The 15,917-nt window shown below is 41.1% G+C and overlaps 1 protein-coding gene across 3 annotated transcripts in view; it reads right to left on the bottom strand.

Moving 5' to 3' along the window:
• Positions 1–8,693: 8,693 nt before the first annotated feature.
• LOC112251174 (zinc finger protein 644-like) overlaps positions 8,694–15,917 on the bottom strand; it is a 33,610-nt gene continuing 26,386 nt past the window's right edge. For 2 of the 3 annotated variants that reach the window (XM_024421978.2, XM_042322268.1), the window contains 2 exons: positions 14,589–14,694; positions 8,694–9,936 (listed from right to left, as the gene is read on the bottom strand). In XM_024421978.2, the coding sequence (XP_024277746.1) occupies positions 9,555–9,936; positions 14,589–14,694 (488 nt within the window). In that variant the 3' untranslated portion in view covers positions 8,694–9,554. Of the gene's footprint in view, positions 9,937–10,925; positions 10,992–14,588; positions 14,695–15,917 lie in introns of all 3 variants that reach the window. The other variant, XR_002953630.2, reaches the window with a different exon arrangement.

Raw genomic sequence — 15,917 nt, forward strand, 5'->3', positions numbered from 1 at the left:
TTCATGGGGCCCCTTGGGACGCTGTCTGCCCGCGACGTGGCTCCCAACCTCCACAGAGATCATCTTTTGAAACAGCCAGGAGACCTAATGAAGTCGCAGAGTGGCACAATTATTTCCCTGAGAAGGAGCATTAATGTACTTGAGAATCCCCTCCGGAGGAACATGATGACAATTGGTTTGTACAGCTTTGATCGTCCAGGATAAACTGCAGGGTTGGCCCCCTGTGCCATGGGTTGGGTTTCTAGCAGATGTGCGTGCATCCCAAATGGCCTGCTATTCCATATATAATGCAATACTTTTGACCAGGGCCCTACGAGGAACCCAGAAATGGTTATGATAAAACAGCAGTCACACCAACCAAACATTCTACACACAAAAGCTGAAAACAAAAGGTGAATGGAAGGTTATATAAAATCAGTGTATATTTATTCTGTAGAGCCACAACTGTATAGACCAAGTCAGCAGGATATGTTAGGGGGTAAGAGACCAATAATAATAAAAAACACAAAACAAAAATTGGGGGAAAAATGTATTTGATGTACTTCAACAAGTTAAAATATATGAAGCAAAAAAGTAAAAAGGCCAATTCAAGTATTTTATTTCAGTATCTTATTTCAGCAAGTTTTTGCTATATTTACTACAGAAAGCTGAATGAATACATGGTATATAGAGCCTTCTTTCTTAATACATCCAAAATGAGGTATGGATGTTAAACCAACCAGACCTTATTACAGTACATTCACATCTCTCAGACATCATCTAGTGCTGTCCAGATGAATAAAACATTAAGCTTATGTATTTTACTTAGCATAATATAATATATATCTGGAAGTTTAAGCGCCATGAAAATGTGATTTACATTGTAACTTGACTTAGATTAAAATGCTCCTAGTCCTTTTATTGGGCTGTAAAATCAATTTCGGAAGGGAAAGTTAAGGTTCTCCATAATATTAGAAAGTAGTGCTTGGTGGTGTTGAATCATCAAAGAACGGTACAGAAGAATGTGCTTCATTAACTAGGCCTAATAAATGCCTTAAAGCAATATTTCACCACTATCTCAGCCTTGCTTAATCTTTTGTCTTACATCTTAATGTTTTTATGGAAGAGAGACTACCCACTGGGCACAAACTGGTTGAATCAATGTAATTCATATTGTGACGTGGAATCAACGTTGAAAATTCATTTGAAGAATGTCATCATCCAGTACTGTTTTCATCTAATTTCAACCAGCGTCTTTACTTAAACATTGAAATTAGGGTAAAACTTCAACTTAAATACATTGACTTAACCTGACTAACAGGTTGTTACATCAATCTAATTTCAACATAATCATCAGACCTATGTAAATGTTAAAATTACGTTGAAAACATAAAACATATTTTGTTGAATTTCATATTTGATTAGACATTTTATTTAAACTGAATGGTAAAATGGTATGTTGGAATCAACGTCATTGTTTCAACGTCATGCTATCGACATAAATAAAGAGGTATATTGAAATAAAATGTGAAGCTTACCGTCCAACAAGTCCTGCCTGAACATTGACTCCTACTGTTATATAAAGGGTAATGCAATTCAGTGAGAACAAGTCTACCAGCCAGATACCTAACACTATGTACTCTGCTTAGCTTCAGAAACAAGATGTGTTTTCGATTCAGCTGAGCTATTATGTCAAGACAGTTACACATTGATTCCATACTAATTTGTGTAGACAACCTAGGCCCAAATAACTAAATAACTCCTCTAACTTTTCTCACACAAGCTGATTGTGAAAGTACATTTGGAGTGAGGTAGGGTTTACGTAGGCTACGTTAACATTTGATTTGCCCAAAGGACACCATCATTTCAACTTGAAGCTAGGTATTCTATCATTCATCCAAGGTTGATTGCATCTTTGGAAGTTTAGAAGTAGTTACCATTAGCCCTATAAATAGGATGCCAAATTGATGATATTAATAATACACTTTTAATGTATTATGGATATTGTTTTGGATATTGTTTTGAATATGAAGGATGATTGGTTGATTTCAAATGTAATCTAGAAGTTATTCATATGTTTGATTCACGTCTCCATGTCAACCAAAAATCTAAGTTGAAAAATATTAAACTTTATTTGAAGTGCATTTAAAGTTTGATTTGATTTAGTGCTATCATTTTACTCCAATTTTTGGTTTACATGGAGATGTGAATCCAACATATTAATAAGTAATTAGAAGATAAACTGGATATTGAATTGTGAACACAACCAAATATCAATTATTAACATTTGAAGGAGCACTTGCACACCCTGAACGGTATGGTAATGGTAATAGTAACAACTTCTAAACTTCCAAAGATCCAATCAACCATGGATGAATGATAGTATACCTAGCTTCACATTGAAATGATGGTGTCCTTTGGGCAAATAAGATGTAGCCTACATAAACCCACCTCACTGTGAATTTACTTTCACATACTGCTTGTGAAGAGGAGTTACTTTCAAATATTCAATGTTATTTAGGTAGTCTACGCAAATGAGTTTGGAAGCTGATCAATGTCTAAATGTGTTGACATGGTAGCTCAGCTGAAACAAACACAGCTTGTTTCCAAAACTAAGCGGGGTACAAAGAGGTATGCATCTGGCAATGTAGATTATTTCTCACTGAAATGCATTACTCCTCATATACCAGTAGGCTACGATCCCTTATTGATGTCACTTGTTAAATGCACTTCAATCTGTGTAGATGAAGGGAAGGATATAGGTTAAAGAAGGATTTCTAAGCCTTGAGACAATTGAGACATGGATTGTGTATGCATGCCATTCAGAGGGTGAATGGGCAAGACAAGATATTTAAGTGCCTTTGAAGGTGCCAGGAGTACAAGTTTATGTCAAGAACTGCAACACTTGCTGCGTTTTTCACACTCAACAGTTTCCTGTGTGTATCAAGAATGGTCCACCACCCAAAGAACATCCAGCCAACTTGACACAACTGTGGGATGCATTGGAATCAACATGGGCCAGCATCCATGTGGAACGTTTTTGACACCTTGTTGAGTCCATCCCCCGACGAATTGAGGCTGTTCTGAGGGTAAATGGGGGAGTGCAAGTCAATATTAGGAAGGTGTTCCTAATGTTTGGTATACTCAGTGCATATTGAATATAGGATGACATTTGTTTTATACATTTCTATTACATTTTCAACACAATTTCAATGTATACATAGCTTTTATGATTATGTAGAAATTTAATTGGTGTAACAACCTGTTAATCAGGTTAAGTGAATGTATTTAAGTTGAAGTTTTACCCTAATTTCAATGTTTACAACACTGGTTGAAATTAGATGAAAATACTACTGGTTTGTGACTTCTTTCAAATCCAATGTATTTTCCACGTTGAGTTCACGTCACAATACGTTGACGAATTACATTGAAACAACGTTGATTCAACCAGTGTGCGGCAGTAGGTAGCTTCAATCCACTGCTTCTGTATGCTTATTTGATAACGTTAGCAAATTAGCAAAGGTTGCTAGTTAAACTAATGAAGCAGTGGTTTGAAGCAAGTCGATTCCCATGAAACACTTCAGAGGTAAGATTGCATTGCATGATATTGATAGGCTACTCAGTTTACACTCTACACAAATCCAGTAACCCAACATTCAAACTTGTTTAGAATATTTCAGTAAATAAAATCTAATATTGATCTTTGAGATCTTTGCTTGATTAGCATAAAATTAGAACATATCGTAATTACAGTTTGCCTACTGTTTAAATCAGAACAAGCCAAATAGTAAATAATCAGCATAAACGTTGGAGAGAAAGCAGATATTGTGTCCATACATACAATAAGGACAGTTTTAGCAATGCATATAATTTGTGATATGAATGATTGACCCTGTATTCTGATTGTGACTCGTATGGCTACAGTTAAAGGGTATATTCTCATTGATGAGAATTAAAGGGATAATTCGTGATTTTATCTACTTCCCCAGAGCTTGTGGATACCATTTGTATCATTTACGCTAGAGCAATTGCTACAGTACCTAGAGTTAACGCAATGGCTGGAAGTCTATGGGCAGATACCCATAGACTTCCAGCCATTGCGCTAATGCTAGTTAGCATTGAATTGGGAAACTACCTCTAACTTCCTTCATACTGGTCACACAAGGTATCCAATATTTCATCTCTGGGGAAAACATTCTGGGGAAATAGATAAGGGGCCATTGCCAAAATCCCGAAATATCCCTTTTAAGGATAATCTCGAGAGATTCTTGAGAGGTATCGATTCTTGAGACATAACTGTAATGTAAACTTGCTTATTTCTCACATCTCGAATGCTACCTCCGGAGCTCGCACATGACACTCGCCCGACAGTTTCCTCCCTCTGAGCAGCGCAGTGTAAACAGAATTGTCTCGATGAGCCCAACATTAAAAATACTAATAGCAGAACAATGTTTTTGAAACAGCTGAAATGTAAAGACATTTTCATTATATTTGAGACTTGTTTGATTGAGCATTCACCTGAAATTGCAGTAACAGCCGGTTACGTTCTGAAATTGTCACCGTAGCTTTAAGAAAGGGAAGCTCAACTGCGTTTTCCTGCTTTGGCTGCTCAGTCACAATCCAGTCAAGAAGCATGTAGCAAGAAGCTGCTCAACTCACCAGGAAAAACGTTTTCATTCGCAATTTTGCATTTACCTCATATAATGACTTCCATGATACTGATAAGATGAAGCCTGGTTTGTTCTAAGGTAACTTTAATGTGCTGAAACTGTACTTTTATATTCGAATGAGAGGGGGAATTGTTCATGTTTGATATGCTAACATGCTATCTGTGCTCATTGTCTTGCAAGCTACATTTAATGCGTGTACGAACATAAATAAACCCCTTAATTGTCTATATACTTGTGAATCGTTGCATTATTCAAGTGTAACTAATATGTTTTAGAGGAAAAGTTGTTTGCATTGTCGAACAGTACGCAAGGTTACAAAGTCAGTGATAACTGTGATACTGATTTTTACGGTAAATTTGGAGCTGCAGAGCCAGAAAGTGTATATACAGTACCAGTCAAGGTTTGGACATACCTACTCATTCAAAGGTTTAAATTTTTTTTTAAATACTATTTTCTACATTGTAGAATAATAGTGAAGATGTCAAAATTATGAAATACCACATATGGAATCAAAATATAGTATTTGAGATTCTTCAAAGTAGCCACCCTTTGCCTTGATGTGATGTCACCTTTGCACGTTCATGGCATTCTCTCAACCAGCTTCATGATGTAGTCACGTGGAATGCATTTCAATTAACAGGTGTGCCTTAAAGTACATTTGTGGAATATCTTTCCTCCTTAATGCGTTTGAGCCAATCAGTTGTGTTGTGACAAGTTAGGGATGGTATACAGAAAAATGCCCTATTTGGTAAAAGACCAAGTCCATATTATGGCAAGAACAGCTCAAATAAGCAAAGAGAAAACAGTCCATTGTTACTTTAAGACATGGTCAGTCAATGTGGAAAATTTCAAGAGCTTCAAAGGTTTTTTCAAATGCAGTCGCAAAACCCATCAAGTGCTATGCTGAAACTGGCTCTCATGAGGACTGCCACTGGAAAGGAAGACCCAGAGGTACCTCTGCTGCAGAGGATAAGTTCATTAGAGTTAACTGCACCTCAGATAGCAGCCCAAATAAATTCTTCACAGAGTAACAGTCACATCTCAACACTCACTGTTCAGACTGCGTGAATCAGGCCTTAATGGTCGAATTGCTGCAAAGAAACCACTACTAAAGGACACCAATAATAATAAGAGACTTGCTTGGGCTGAGAAACATGAGCAGTGGACATTAGACCGTTGGAAATCTGTCCTTTGGTCTGATGAGTCCAAATTTGAGATTTTTGGTTCCAACCACCGTGTCGTTGTGAGACGCAAAGTAGGTGAACGGATGATCTCCACACGGGTGCCAACTACCCACCCTCCAGGACACCTATGTCACAGGAAGGTCAAACAGATAATCAAGGACATCAACCACGTAAGCCACTGCCTGTTCACCCCGCTATCATCCAGAAGGCAAGGTCAGTACAGGTGTTTCAAAGCTGGAACAGAGAGACTGAAAAACAGCTTTTATCTCAAGGCCATCAGACTGTTAAACAGCTATCACTAGAGCATTAGAGGCTGCTGCCTATAGGCATAGACTAGGAATCACTGGCCACTTTAAGGAATGGAACACCAGTCACTTTAATGTTTACTTATCTGGAATTACTCATCTCATATGTACAGTTGAAGTCAGAAGTTTACATACACTTAGGTTGGAGTCATTAAAACTCATTTTTCACCCACTCCACAAATGTCTTGTTAACAAACTATAGTTTTGGCAAGTCGGTTAGGACATCTACTTTGTGCATGACACAAGTAATTTTTCCAACAATTGTTGACAGATATTTTCACTTAAAATTCACTGTATCACAATTCCAGTGGGTCAGAAGTTTACATACACTAAGTTGACTGTGCCTTTAAACATCTTGGAAAATTCCCGAAAATGATGTCATGGCTTTAGAAGCTTCTGATAAGCTAATTGACATAATTTGAGTCAATTGGAGGTGTACATGTGGATGTATTTCAAGGCCTACCTTCAAATTCAGTGCCTCATTGTTTGACATTGAAAATCAAAAGAAGTCAGCAAAGACCTAAAAAAAGAATTGTAGACCTCCACAAGTCTTGTTCATCTTTGGGAGCAATTTCCAAACAACTGAAGGTACCACGTTTATCTGTACAAACAATAGTACGCAAGCATAAACACCATGGGACCACGCATCCATCATACCACTCAGGAAGAAGAAACGTTCTGTCTCCTAGAGATTAACGTACTTTGGTGCAATAAGTGCAAATCAATCCCAGAACAGCAAAGGACCTTGTGAAGATGCTGGAGGAAACAGGTACAAAATGATCTATATCCACAGTAAAACGAGTCCTATATCGACATAACCTAAAAGGCTGCTCAGCAAGGAAGAAGCCACTGCTCCAACACCACCATAAAAAAGCCAGACTACGGTTTGCAACTGCACATGGGGACAAAGATGGTACTTTTTGGAGAAATGTTCTCTGGTCTAATGAAACACAAATAGAACTGTTTGGCCATAATGACTATCGTTATGTTTGGAGCAAAAAGGGGGATGCTTGCAAGCCAAAGAACGCCAACCCAACCATGACGCACGGGGATGGCAGCATCATGTTGTGGGGGTGCTTTGCTGCAGGAGGGACTGGTCGCAAATGGGCGTTCCAAGTGGACAATGACCCCAAGCATACTTCCTAAGTTGTGGCAAAATGGCTTAAGGAAAACAAAGTCAAGGTATTGGAGTGGCCATCATGAAGCCCTGACCTCAATCCTATCTTAATGCATTCCTACTTTGAAAATGTGTGGGCAGAACTTAAAAAGCGTGTATGAGGAAGGAGGCCTACAAACCTGACTCAGTTACACCAGCTCTGTTTGGAGGAATGGGCCAAAATTCACCCAACTTATTGTGGGAAGCTTGTGGAAGGCTACTGAAACGTTTGAACCAAGTTAAACCATTTAAAGGAAATGCTACCAAATACTAATTGACTGTATGTAAACTTCTGAACCTCTGGGAATATGATGAAAGAAATAAAAGCTGAAATAAATCACTCTCTACTATTATTCTGACATTACACCTTAATTTAAGCATGTGAATGTAAACGTGTATGTAAACATCCGACTAAGGTGTATGTAAACTTCCGACTTCAACCTGGAGTGGTTGAAAAACAAGTTTTTATGACTCCAACCTTAGTGTATGTAAACTTCCAACTTCAACTGTATGTACGATTTTCTATACTATTCTACGGTATCTCATTCAAACAAGTAATGTTTACATATCTTGCATTACTCATCTCATGTATATACTGTTTTCTATATTATTCTACTGTATCTTAGTCCATTCCACTCTGACATCGCTAGTCCATATGTATATAGTCTTAATTCATTCCTACTTAGATTTGTGTGTATTGGGTATATGTTGTGTAATTTGTTAGATATTACTGCACTGTTGGAGCTAGAAGCACAAGCATTTCACTACACCTGCACCTGTATGTGCCCAATACAATTTGATTTGAGTGGTTCCCACTGTGAAGCATGGAGGAGGTTTGATGGTGTGGGGGTGCTTTGCTGGTCACACTGTCAGTGATTAATTTAGAATTCAAGGCACACTTAACCAGCATGGCTACCACAGCATTCTGCAGCGATACGCCATCCCATCTGGTTTGCGCTTAGTGGGACTATCATTTGTTTTTCAACAGGACAATGACCCAACACACCTCCAGGCTGTGTAATGGCTATTTGACCAAGAAGGAGAGTGGTGGAGTGCTGCATCATATGACCTGGCCTCCACAATCACCCGACCTCAACCCAATTGAGATGGTTTAGGATAAGTTGGACCGCAGAGTGAAGGAAAATCAGCCAACGAGTGCTTAGCATATGTGGGAACTCCTTCAAGACTGTTGGAAAATAATTCCTGGTAAAGCTGGTCGAGAGAATGCCAAGAGTGTGTAAGCTGTCATCAAGGCAAAGGGTGGCTACTTTGAAGAATCTCAAATATAAAATATATTTTGATTTGTTTAACACTTTTTTGGTTACTATGTGATTCCATATGTGTTATTTCATAGTTTTGATGTCTTCACTATTATTCTACCATGTAGAAAATAGTACAAATAAAGAAAAACCCTTGAATGAGTAGGTGTGTCCAAACTTTTGACTGGTACTGTACATATTGTGTAAATTTAAATCTTATCACGCTGTCTCCTTAAATGTTTGTCAATGAGAAAAGCCTCAAAGTAATGGGCAAAGCATTTACTATTATCAGAATGTTGAGGTGTGAGTTGTCTCTTTTGGTTTATTTTTATTTAACTAGGCAAGTCAGTTAAGAACAAATTCTTATTTACAATAACTGACTAGGAACATTGGGTTAACTGCCTTGTTCAGGGCAGAACGACAGATTTTTACCTTGTCAGCTCAGGGATTCAATCTAGCGACCTTTCATTTACTGGCCCAACGGTCCAACCACTAGGCTACCTGCCGCCCCATTGGTATTGGGTTCAAAGTTCTGACTGACTGCTAAACAGTGTAAAGAAGGAAACAAGAAGACACATTTAACATGCGTCCATGTTGCAATATGGCAAGATTATCTGTAAGTAAAACTTCACTTAAACGTAGAAGAGGTAACTGCACTGCATACATTAGGTTAAAAAAATTGAGATACAAGGTTCTGACAGCTGTTCTAGCTTCAGCGAATGTTGTTGGCCTTTTTGCATCTCAAGTAGAGTTCTCTGTAACTGTAAATTCTGTAACGTTTCTGTACGTCTAAGTAACAAGATTTATCATCTACAGTATAGTATAGATACCAGTCTTAAAAAATAGAGAGAAGGGCTAGTAGGTCCATGTGCATATTAAGAAAAACATATGTATAGCTTTAGAATATTTGTATTTATCTCTATATATTTCTATGTATCTATCCATATTTACATGTGCAGGATAAAGATCTAAAGTGAAAATGTTGTAAACAACCCTTTAGCTCAGGAAGCCACTGGAAGAAGCTCCGGAGGGGGCGTGGCCGTGTGCTGCTCCAGGCTGGGGTGCTCATTGGATGAGGGATATGCATAATGCAAGGGGTGCTCATCATGTGGCTCAGGGTGCTCGTGGGTTTCGGGGTGTTCCAAGCAGGGGTGCCCATGGTGCTCCAGTGGCTCGTGGGCTGTGGGGTGCAATTTGGACATTGGGTGCTCCAGACAGGGGTGCTGCTGGGGGGGAAAGGAGGACATCTCTTTGTGTAATCCCAGGACCTCTACCATGCCAGCCCCTGTATGAGGGACACTGGTGTGCATGAGGTGTCTTTGTAAGTGCTTGATCCAATCCTCCTGGATGGACAGAGGACCCTGGAAGACCAGGTCACAGAATCTGCATGGGAGAGAGTGCTAGGTTAGGTTTGGTTAAGGAAGGATAGGCTAGGCTAGGCTAGGTTAGGTTTGGTTTGCAGACATGGATACTATTTAGTAGGGGTGTAACAGTTCACCAAACCCACGGTTCGGTGCATATTGCAGTTTGGTTTTGGTACGGTGGTAAAATGAAATGCCATTCACATTGTTCAGCATTCACAATGTTACTTGCATTGTCTGTTGTGACCGGATTGTTATGTTGGGATTCTCAAGTTTCAACTCTGATGCTGCATTTGTAACCATGTAGGAAGTGGGAATCTACCAGTTGTGAAGTCATAAATACCAGTTGGATGCATTCAGAAATGCTGATTGGCTAATGGCCAACAAGCTGTGTCAACCATACACTAAAAGTACAGATATCATGCTTGTAAGCAAATGATAGAGTTCAAAAACCACATTAATAGATTGCTTTTTATAAATGTTTTGTTGTTGCATATAACTGCTGAAAATGTTGTTATAGAAGCCATTTCCTTAGTAGGTGACATCAGAGGATACCATGTGGGAGAAGTGGGTACTCAGGATGATTGACGAGTTTCAAACTAGTATATACCAGTTGGAGGGGCGTTAGAGTACATTTTTTCCCCCAGTCGTATGTGGTAAATTCCCACTTTCCACTTGGTTCGAACGGACCATGCAACTGCCTCCTTCAGTACCAGATATGCACTTGTGAATCTTATAATGAGGCTGTGTCTGTAGCACGGTACATCTACCATTCCGGGGTAATGTGATAGGTGGTCAATGCGTGCAATTCATTGTAAACTTAGGCTTTGTTTGCTTATATAGAGCGTGTACTACATGTTTTCTGAAATGGGTGCAATGCAAGAGGGAAGTTCATAACGTGGTTCGAGCACTTTCACAAGGTGCTGAAACCCTCTATTCTCAACCTCCGAGAATGGGTGCATATGCGCAGCTATAAATCAATTGCTGTAAAAAAATATAAACGTAGCCTACCTATCACTCTTGTAATTTCTTTAGCCCGGTCAGAATCAGCTTTGGTCCGGTCAGAATCAGAATCAGCTTGAATGCAGAGGGGAGACGATGTTGAGTTATTGTTTATTTGCGTTTCCGTCTTGCTCCGGTAAACTGGGGTAATATCGGTGTAAATGTGTCAACATATTTAAGGTGTTGGCAGCTGCATAGGCTATTCTCGTTGAGTGTGGAAACATACTGTTAACGTTGCATCCACAACTCTCTGTCCATCGCCATTGTAATCTACTGGGAAGCCAAAATGTTCAAAAACTGGAGATTTAAACGATGATGGAGGATACTCCAATTCTGGTTTATCGACCCAACCACACACCATCGTACAGAACTAATTCCTCACAAAAGGACAGTATGAAATGCGCAAATTAAGATTCAAATTTTGATTACAACATGTGCATACGCTCTAGTTGTTTTAACGGAATAGCCTGAAATGTTTTTTTGATTTACTCAAGAGGCAGAGGCCTATAGGCCTATTGTTTTTATTGCGTAAAATATAGTTTTTTTATGTTTCATTATGGTTCACAGGGCAGACCGAACCGAGGTCCTGGTAGCGAACGGTTTGGTATGTACAGTTACACCCCTACAACTTAGTATCTGAGGAGGCAACACTATTCATACAATACAATATGTGGTCACAAGCTCGTTAAACATCTCAATCCAGAATCATGGACATTTTAATATGGAGTTTTGGGGCCTCCCGAGTGGCACAGAGGACTAAGGCACTGCAGTGCTTGAGGCATCACTACAGATCCGGGTTCGATCCCGGGTTGTGTCATAGCCTGCTGCGACTGGGAGACCCATGAGGCGTCGCACAATTTGGCCCAGCGTCGTCCAGGTTAGGTGAGGGTTTGGCCGGCCGGGATGTCCTTGTCCCTTCACGCTCTAGCGACACCTGTGGTGGGCCAGGCGCATGCACATTGACACGGTTGCCAGTTGTATGGTGTTTCCTCCGACACATTGGTGCCGCTGGCTTCTGTGCAGGCCAGTCAAGTTCTTCCACACTGATCTCGACAAACCATTTATGTATGGACATCGCTTTGTGCATGGGGCATTGGCATGCTGAAACAGTTGCCCAAAAAGTACAGAATCTTCAAGAATGTCAATGTATGCTGTAGTGTTAAGATTTCCCTTCACTGGAACTTAGGGGCCTAGCCCAAACCATGAATAACAGCCCCAGACCATTAATCCTCCTTCACCAAACAGGTAGCGTTATCCTGGCCAAACCCAGATTCTTCCTCGGACTGCCAGATGGTGAAGCATGATTCATCCCTCAAGAGTGGCGAGCTTTACACCACACCAGCCGTCGCTTGGCATTGCGCATGGTGATCTTAGGCTTGTGTGTGGCTGCTCGGCCTTGGAAAACGATTTCATGAAGCTCCCAAGCGAAGAGTTATTGTGCTGACGTTGCTTCCAGAGGCAGTTTGGAACTTGGTAGTGAGTGTTGCAACCGTGGACAGACGATTTGTACGTGCTACGTGCTTCAGCACTTGGGGGGGTCACGTTCTGTGAGCTTGTGTGGCCTACCACTTCGCGGCTGAGCCATTGTAGCTCCTAGACGTTTCCACTTGACAATAACAGCACTTACAGGTGACTGAGGAAGCTCTAGCAGGACAGACATTTGACAAACTGACTGACAAACTGATAGAAACTTTCTGTCCAAAAATTATGCAGAAAAATTAATCCATGCTTCTGTCACTTCTAGGTTAGACTACTGCAATGCTCTACTTTCCGGCTACCCGGATAAAGCACTAAATAAACTTCAGTTAGTACTAAACACGGCTGCTAGAATCTTGACTAGAACCCAAAAATGTGATCATATTACTCCAGTGCTAACCTCTCTACACTGGCTTCCTGTTAAGGTAAGGGCTGATTTCAAGGTTTTACTGCTAACCTACAAAGAATTACATGGGCTTGCTCCTACGTATCTTTCCTATTTGGTCCTGCCGTACATACCTACACGTCCGATATGGTCACAAGACGCAGGCCTCCTAACTGTCCCTAGAATTTCTAAGCAAACAGCTGGAGGCAGGGCTTTCTCCTATAGAGCTCCATTTTTATGGAATGGTCTGCCAAACCATGTGTGAGAGGCAGACTCAGCATCAACCTTTAAGTCTTTATTGAAGATTCATCTCTTCAGTAGGTCCTTTGATTGAGTGTAGTCTGGCCCAGGAGTGTGAAGGTGAACAGAAAGGCACTGGAGCAACGAACTGCCCTTGCTGTCTCTGCCTGGCCGGTTCCCCTCTTTCCACTGGGATTCTCTGCCTCTAACCCTATTAAAGAGGCTGAGTCACTGGCTAACTGGAGCTCTTCCATGCCGTCCCTACGAGGGGTGCGTCACCTGAGTGGGTTGAGTCACTGACGTGATCTTCCTGTCTGGGTTGGCGCCCACCCTCGGGTTGTGCCGTGGCAGTAATCTTTGTGGGCTATACTCGGCCTTGTCTCAGGATGGTAAGTTGGTGGTTGAAGATATCCCTCTAGCGGTGTGGGGGCTGTGCTTTGGCAAAGTGGGTGGGGTTTGGCCCTGTCCGGGGGTATCGTCGGATGGGGCCACAGTGTCTCCCAACCCCTCCTGTCTCAGCCTCCAGTATTTATGCCTTAGTTTATGTGTCGGGGGGCTTGGGCCTGTTATACCTGGAGTATTTCTCCTTTCTTATCCGGTGTCCTGTGTGAATTTAAGTATGCTCTCTCTAATTCTCTCTCTCTTTCTCACTTTCTTTCCCTCTCTCGGAGGACCTCAGCCCTAGGACCATGCCTCAGGACTACCTGGCCTGATGACTCCTTGCTGTCCCCAGTCCACCTGGCCGTGCTGCTACTCCAGTTTCAACTGTTCTGCCTGCGGCAATGGAACCCTGACCTGTTCACCGGACGTGCTACCTGTCCCAGACCTGCTGTTTTCAACTCTCTAGAGACAGCAGGAGCGGTCGAGATACTCTGAATGATCGGCTATGAAAAGCCAACTGACATTTTCTCCAGAGATGCTGATCTGTTGCACCCTCAACAACCACTGTGATTATTATTATTTGACCCTGCTGGTCATCTATGAACGTTTGAACATCTTGGCCATGTTCTGTTATAATCTCCACCCGGCACAGCCAGAAGTGGACTGGCCACCCCTCATAGCCTGGTTCCTCTCTAGGTTTCATCCTATGTTCTGACCTTTCTAGGGTGTTTTTCCTAGCCACCGTGCTTCTACACCTGCATTGCTTGCTGTTTGGGGTTTTAGGTTGGGTTTCTGTACAGCACTATGAGATATCAGCTGATGTAAGAAGGGCTTTATAAATATATTTGATTTGATTTGTTGGAAAGGTGGCATCCTATGACAGTGCCACTATGCTCTCCAGTAAGGCCATTCTACTGCTACTGTTTGTAGATTGCATGGCTGTGTGCTCGATTTTATACACCTGTCAGCAACGGGTGTGGCTGAAATAGCTGAATCCACTCATTTGAAGGGGTGTCCACATACCTTTGGCCATGTAGTGTATATTTTAGAACCAATACATGACCATTTCACAGTATTAAAAGGGTAATCCGGGATATATTTGTGCCTTGTGGCCACAGGATGATACGCACAACAGATCAAGACGCCAACAAAACCGACAAGTGACAGAATCTTGTTGTGGTCCTACATACCTGCAGGTGAGTCTGTACATCTCCTCAACAGCAGGTGGGAGAGCTGAGAATAGTTTCTTCTTTGGTCCAGCCCTCAACCTAGGCTTCTTCTGTATACAGGAATAGGCTAGAAAACACAGACCATCTCAGTACAGGCCAAGTCAGTACAGACCAACTTACTACAGACTTACTCCGTACAACTGATTGACACCAGGACAGAGAGAGTCACAGGTTGTGTTCCAAATGGCACCCTATTTCCTATATAGTGGACGACTTCTGACCAGAGCCCTACCTATATAGTTGACTACTTCTGACCAGAGCCCTACCTACATAATGGACTACTTTAGACCACTACAGTTGAAGTCGGAAGTTTACATACACTTTTGCCAAAAACATTTAAACTCAGTTTTTCCACAATTACTGACATTTAATCAGAGTAAAAAGTCCCTGTCTTAGGTCAGTTACGATCACCACTTTATTTTAAGAATGTGAAATGTCAGAATAATAATAGAGAGAATTATTTATTTCAGCTTTTATTTCTTTCATCACATTCCCAGTGGGTCAAAAGTTTACATACACTCAATTAGTAGTTGGTAGCATTGCCTTTAAATTGTTTAACTTGGGTCAAATGTTTCAGGTAGCCTTCCACAAGCTTCCCACAATAAGTTGGGTGAATTTTGGCCCATTCCTCCTGACAGATCTGGTGAAACTGAGTCAGGTTTGTAGGCCTCCTTGCTTGCACATGCTTTTACAGTACTGCCCACACATTTTCTATAGGATTGAGGTCAGGGCTTTGTGATGGCCACTCCAATACCTTGACTTTGTTGTCCTTAAACCATTTTGCCACAACTTAGGAAGTATGCTTGGGGTCATTTTCCATTTGATAGACCCAATTGCGACCAAGCTTTAACGTCCTGACTGATGTCTGAGATGTTGCTTTAATATATCCACATCATTTCCCCCTCCTCATGGTGCCATCTATTTTGTGAAGTGCACCAGTCCCTCCTGCAGCAAAGCACCCCCACAACATGATGCTGCCACCCCCGTGCGTCATGGTTGGGATGGTGTTCTTTGGCTTGCAAGCCTCCCCCTTAAAACATAACGAGTCATTATGGCCAAACAGTTCTATTTTCGTTTCATTAGACCAGAGGACATTTTTCCATAAAAGTACCATCTTTTTCCCCATGTGCAGTTGCAAACCGTAGTCTGGCTTTTTTATGGCGGTTTTGGAGCAGTAACTTCTTTCTTACTGAGCGGCCTTTCAAGTTATGTCGATATAGGACTTGTTTTACTGTGGATATAGATACTTTTGTACCTGTTTCCTCCAACATCTTCACAAGGTCCTTTGCT

The sequence above is a fragment of the Oncorhynchus tshawytscha genome, linkage group LG05 (assembly GCF_018296145.1).
Source record: "Oncorhynchus tshawytscha isolate Ot180627B linkage group LG05, Otsh_v2.0, whole genome shotgun sequence".
Taxonomy (NCBI): Eukaryota; Metazoa; Chordata; class Actinopteri; order Salmoniformes; family Salmonidae; genus Oncorhynchus; species Oncorhynchus tshawytscha.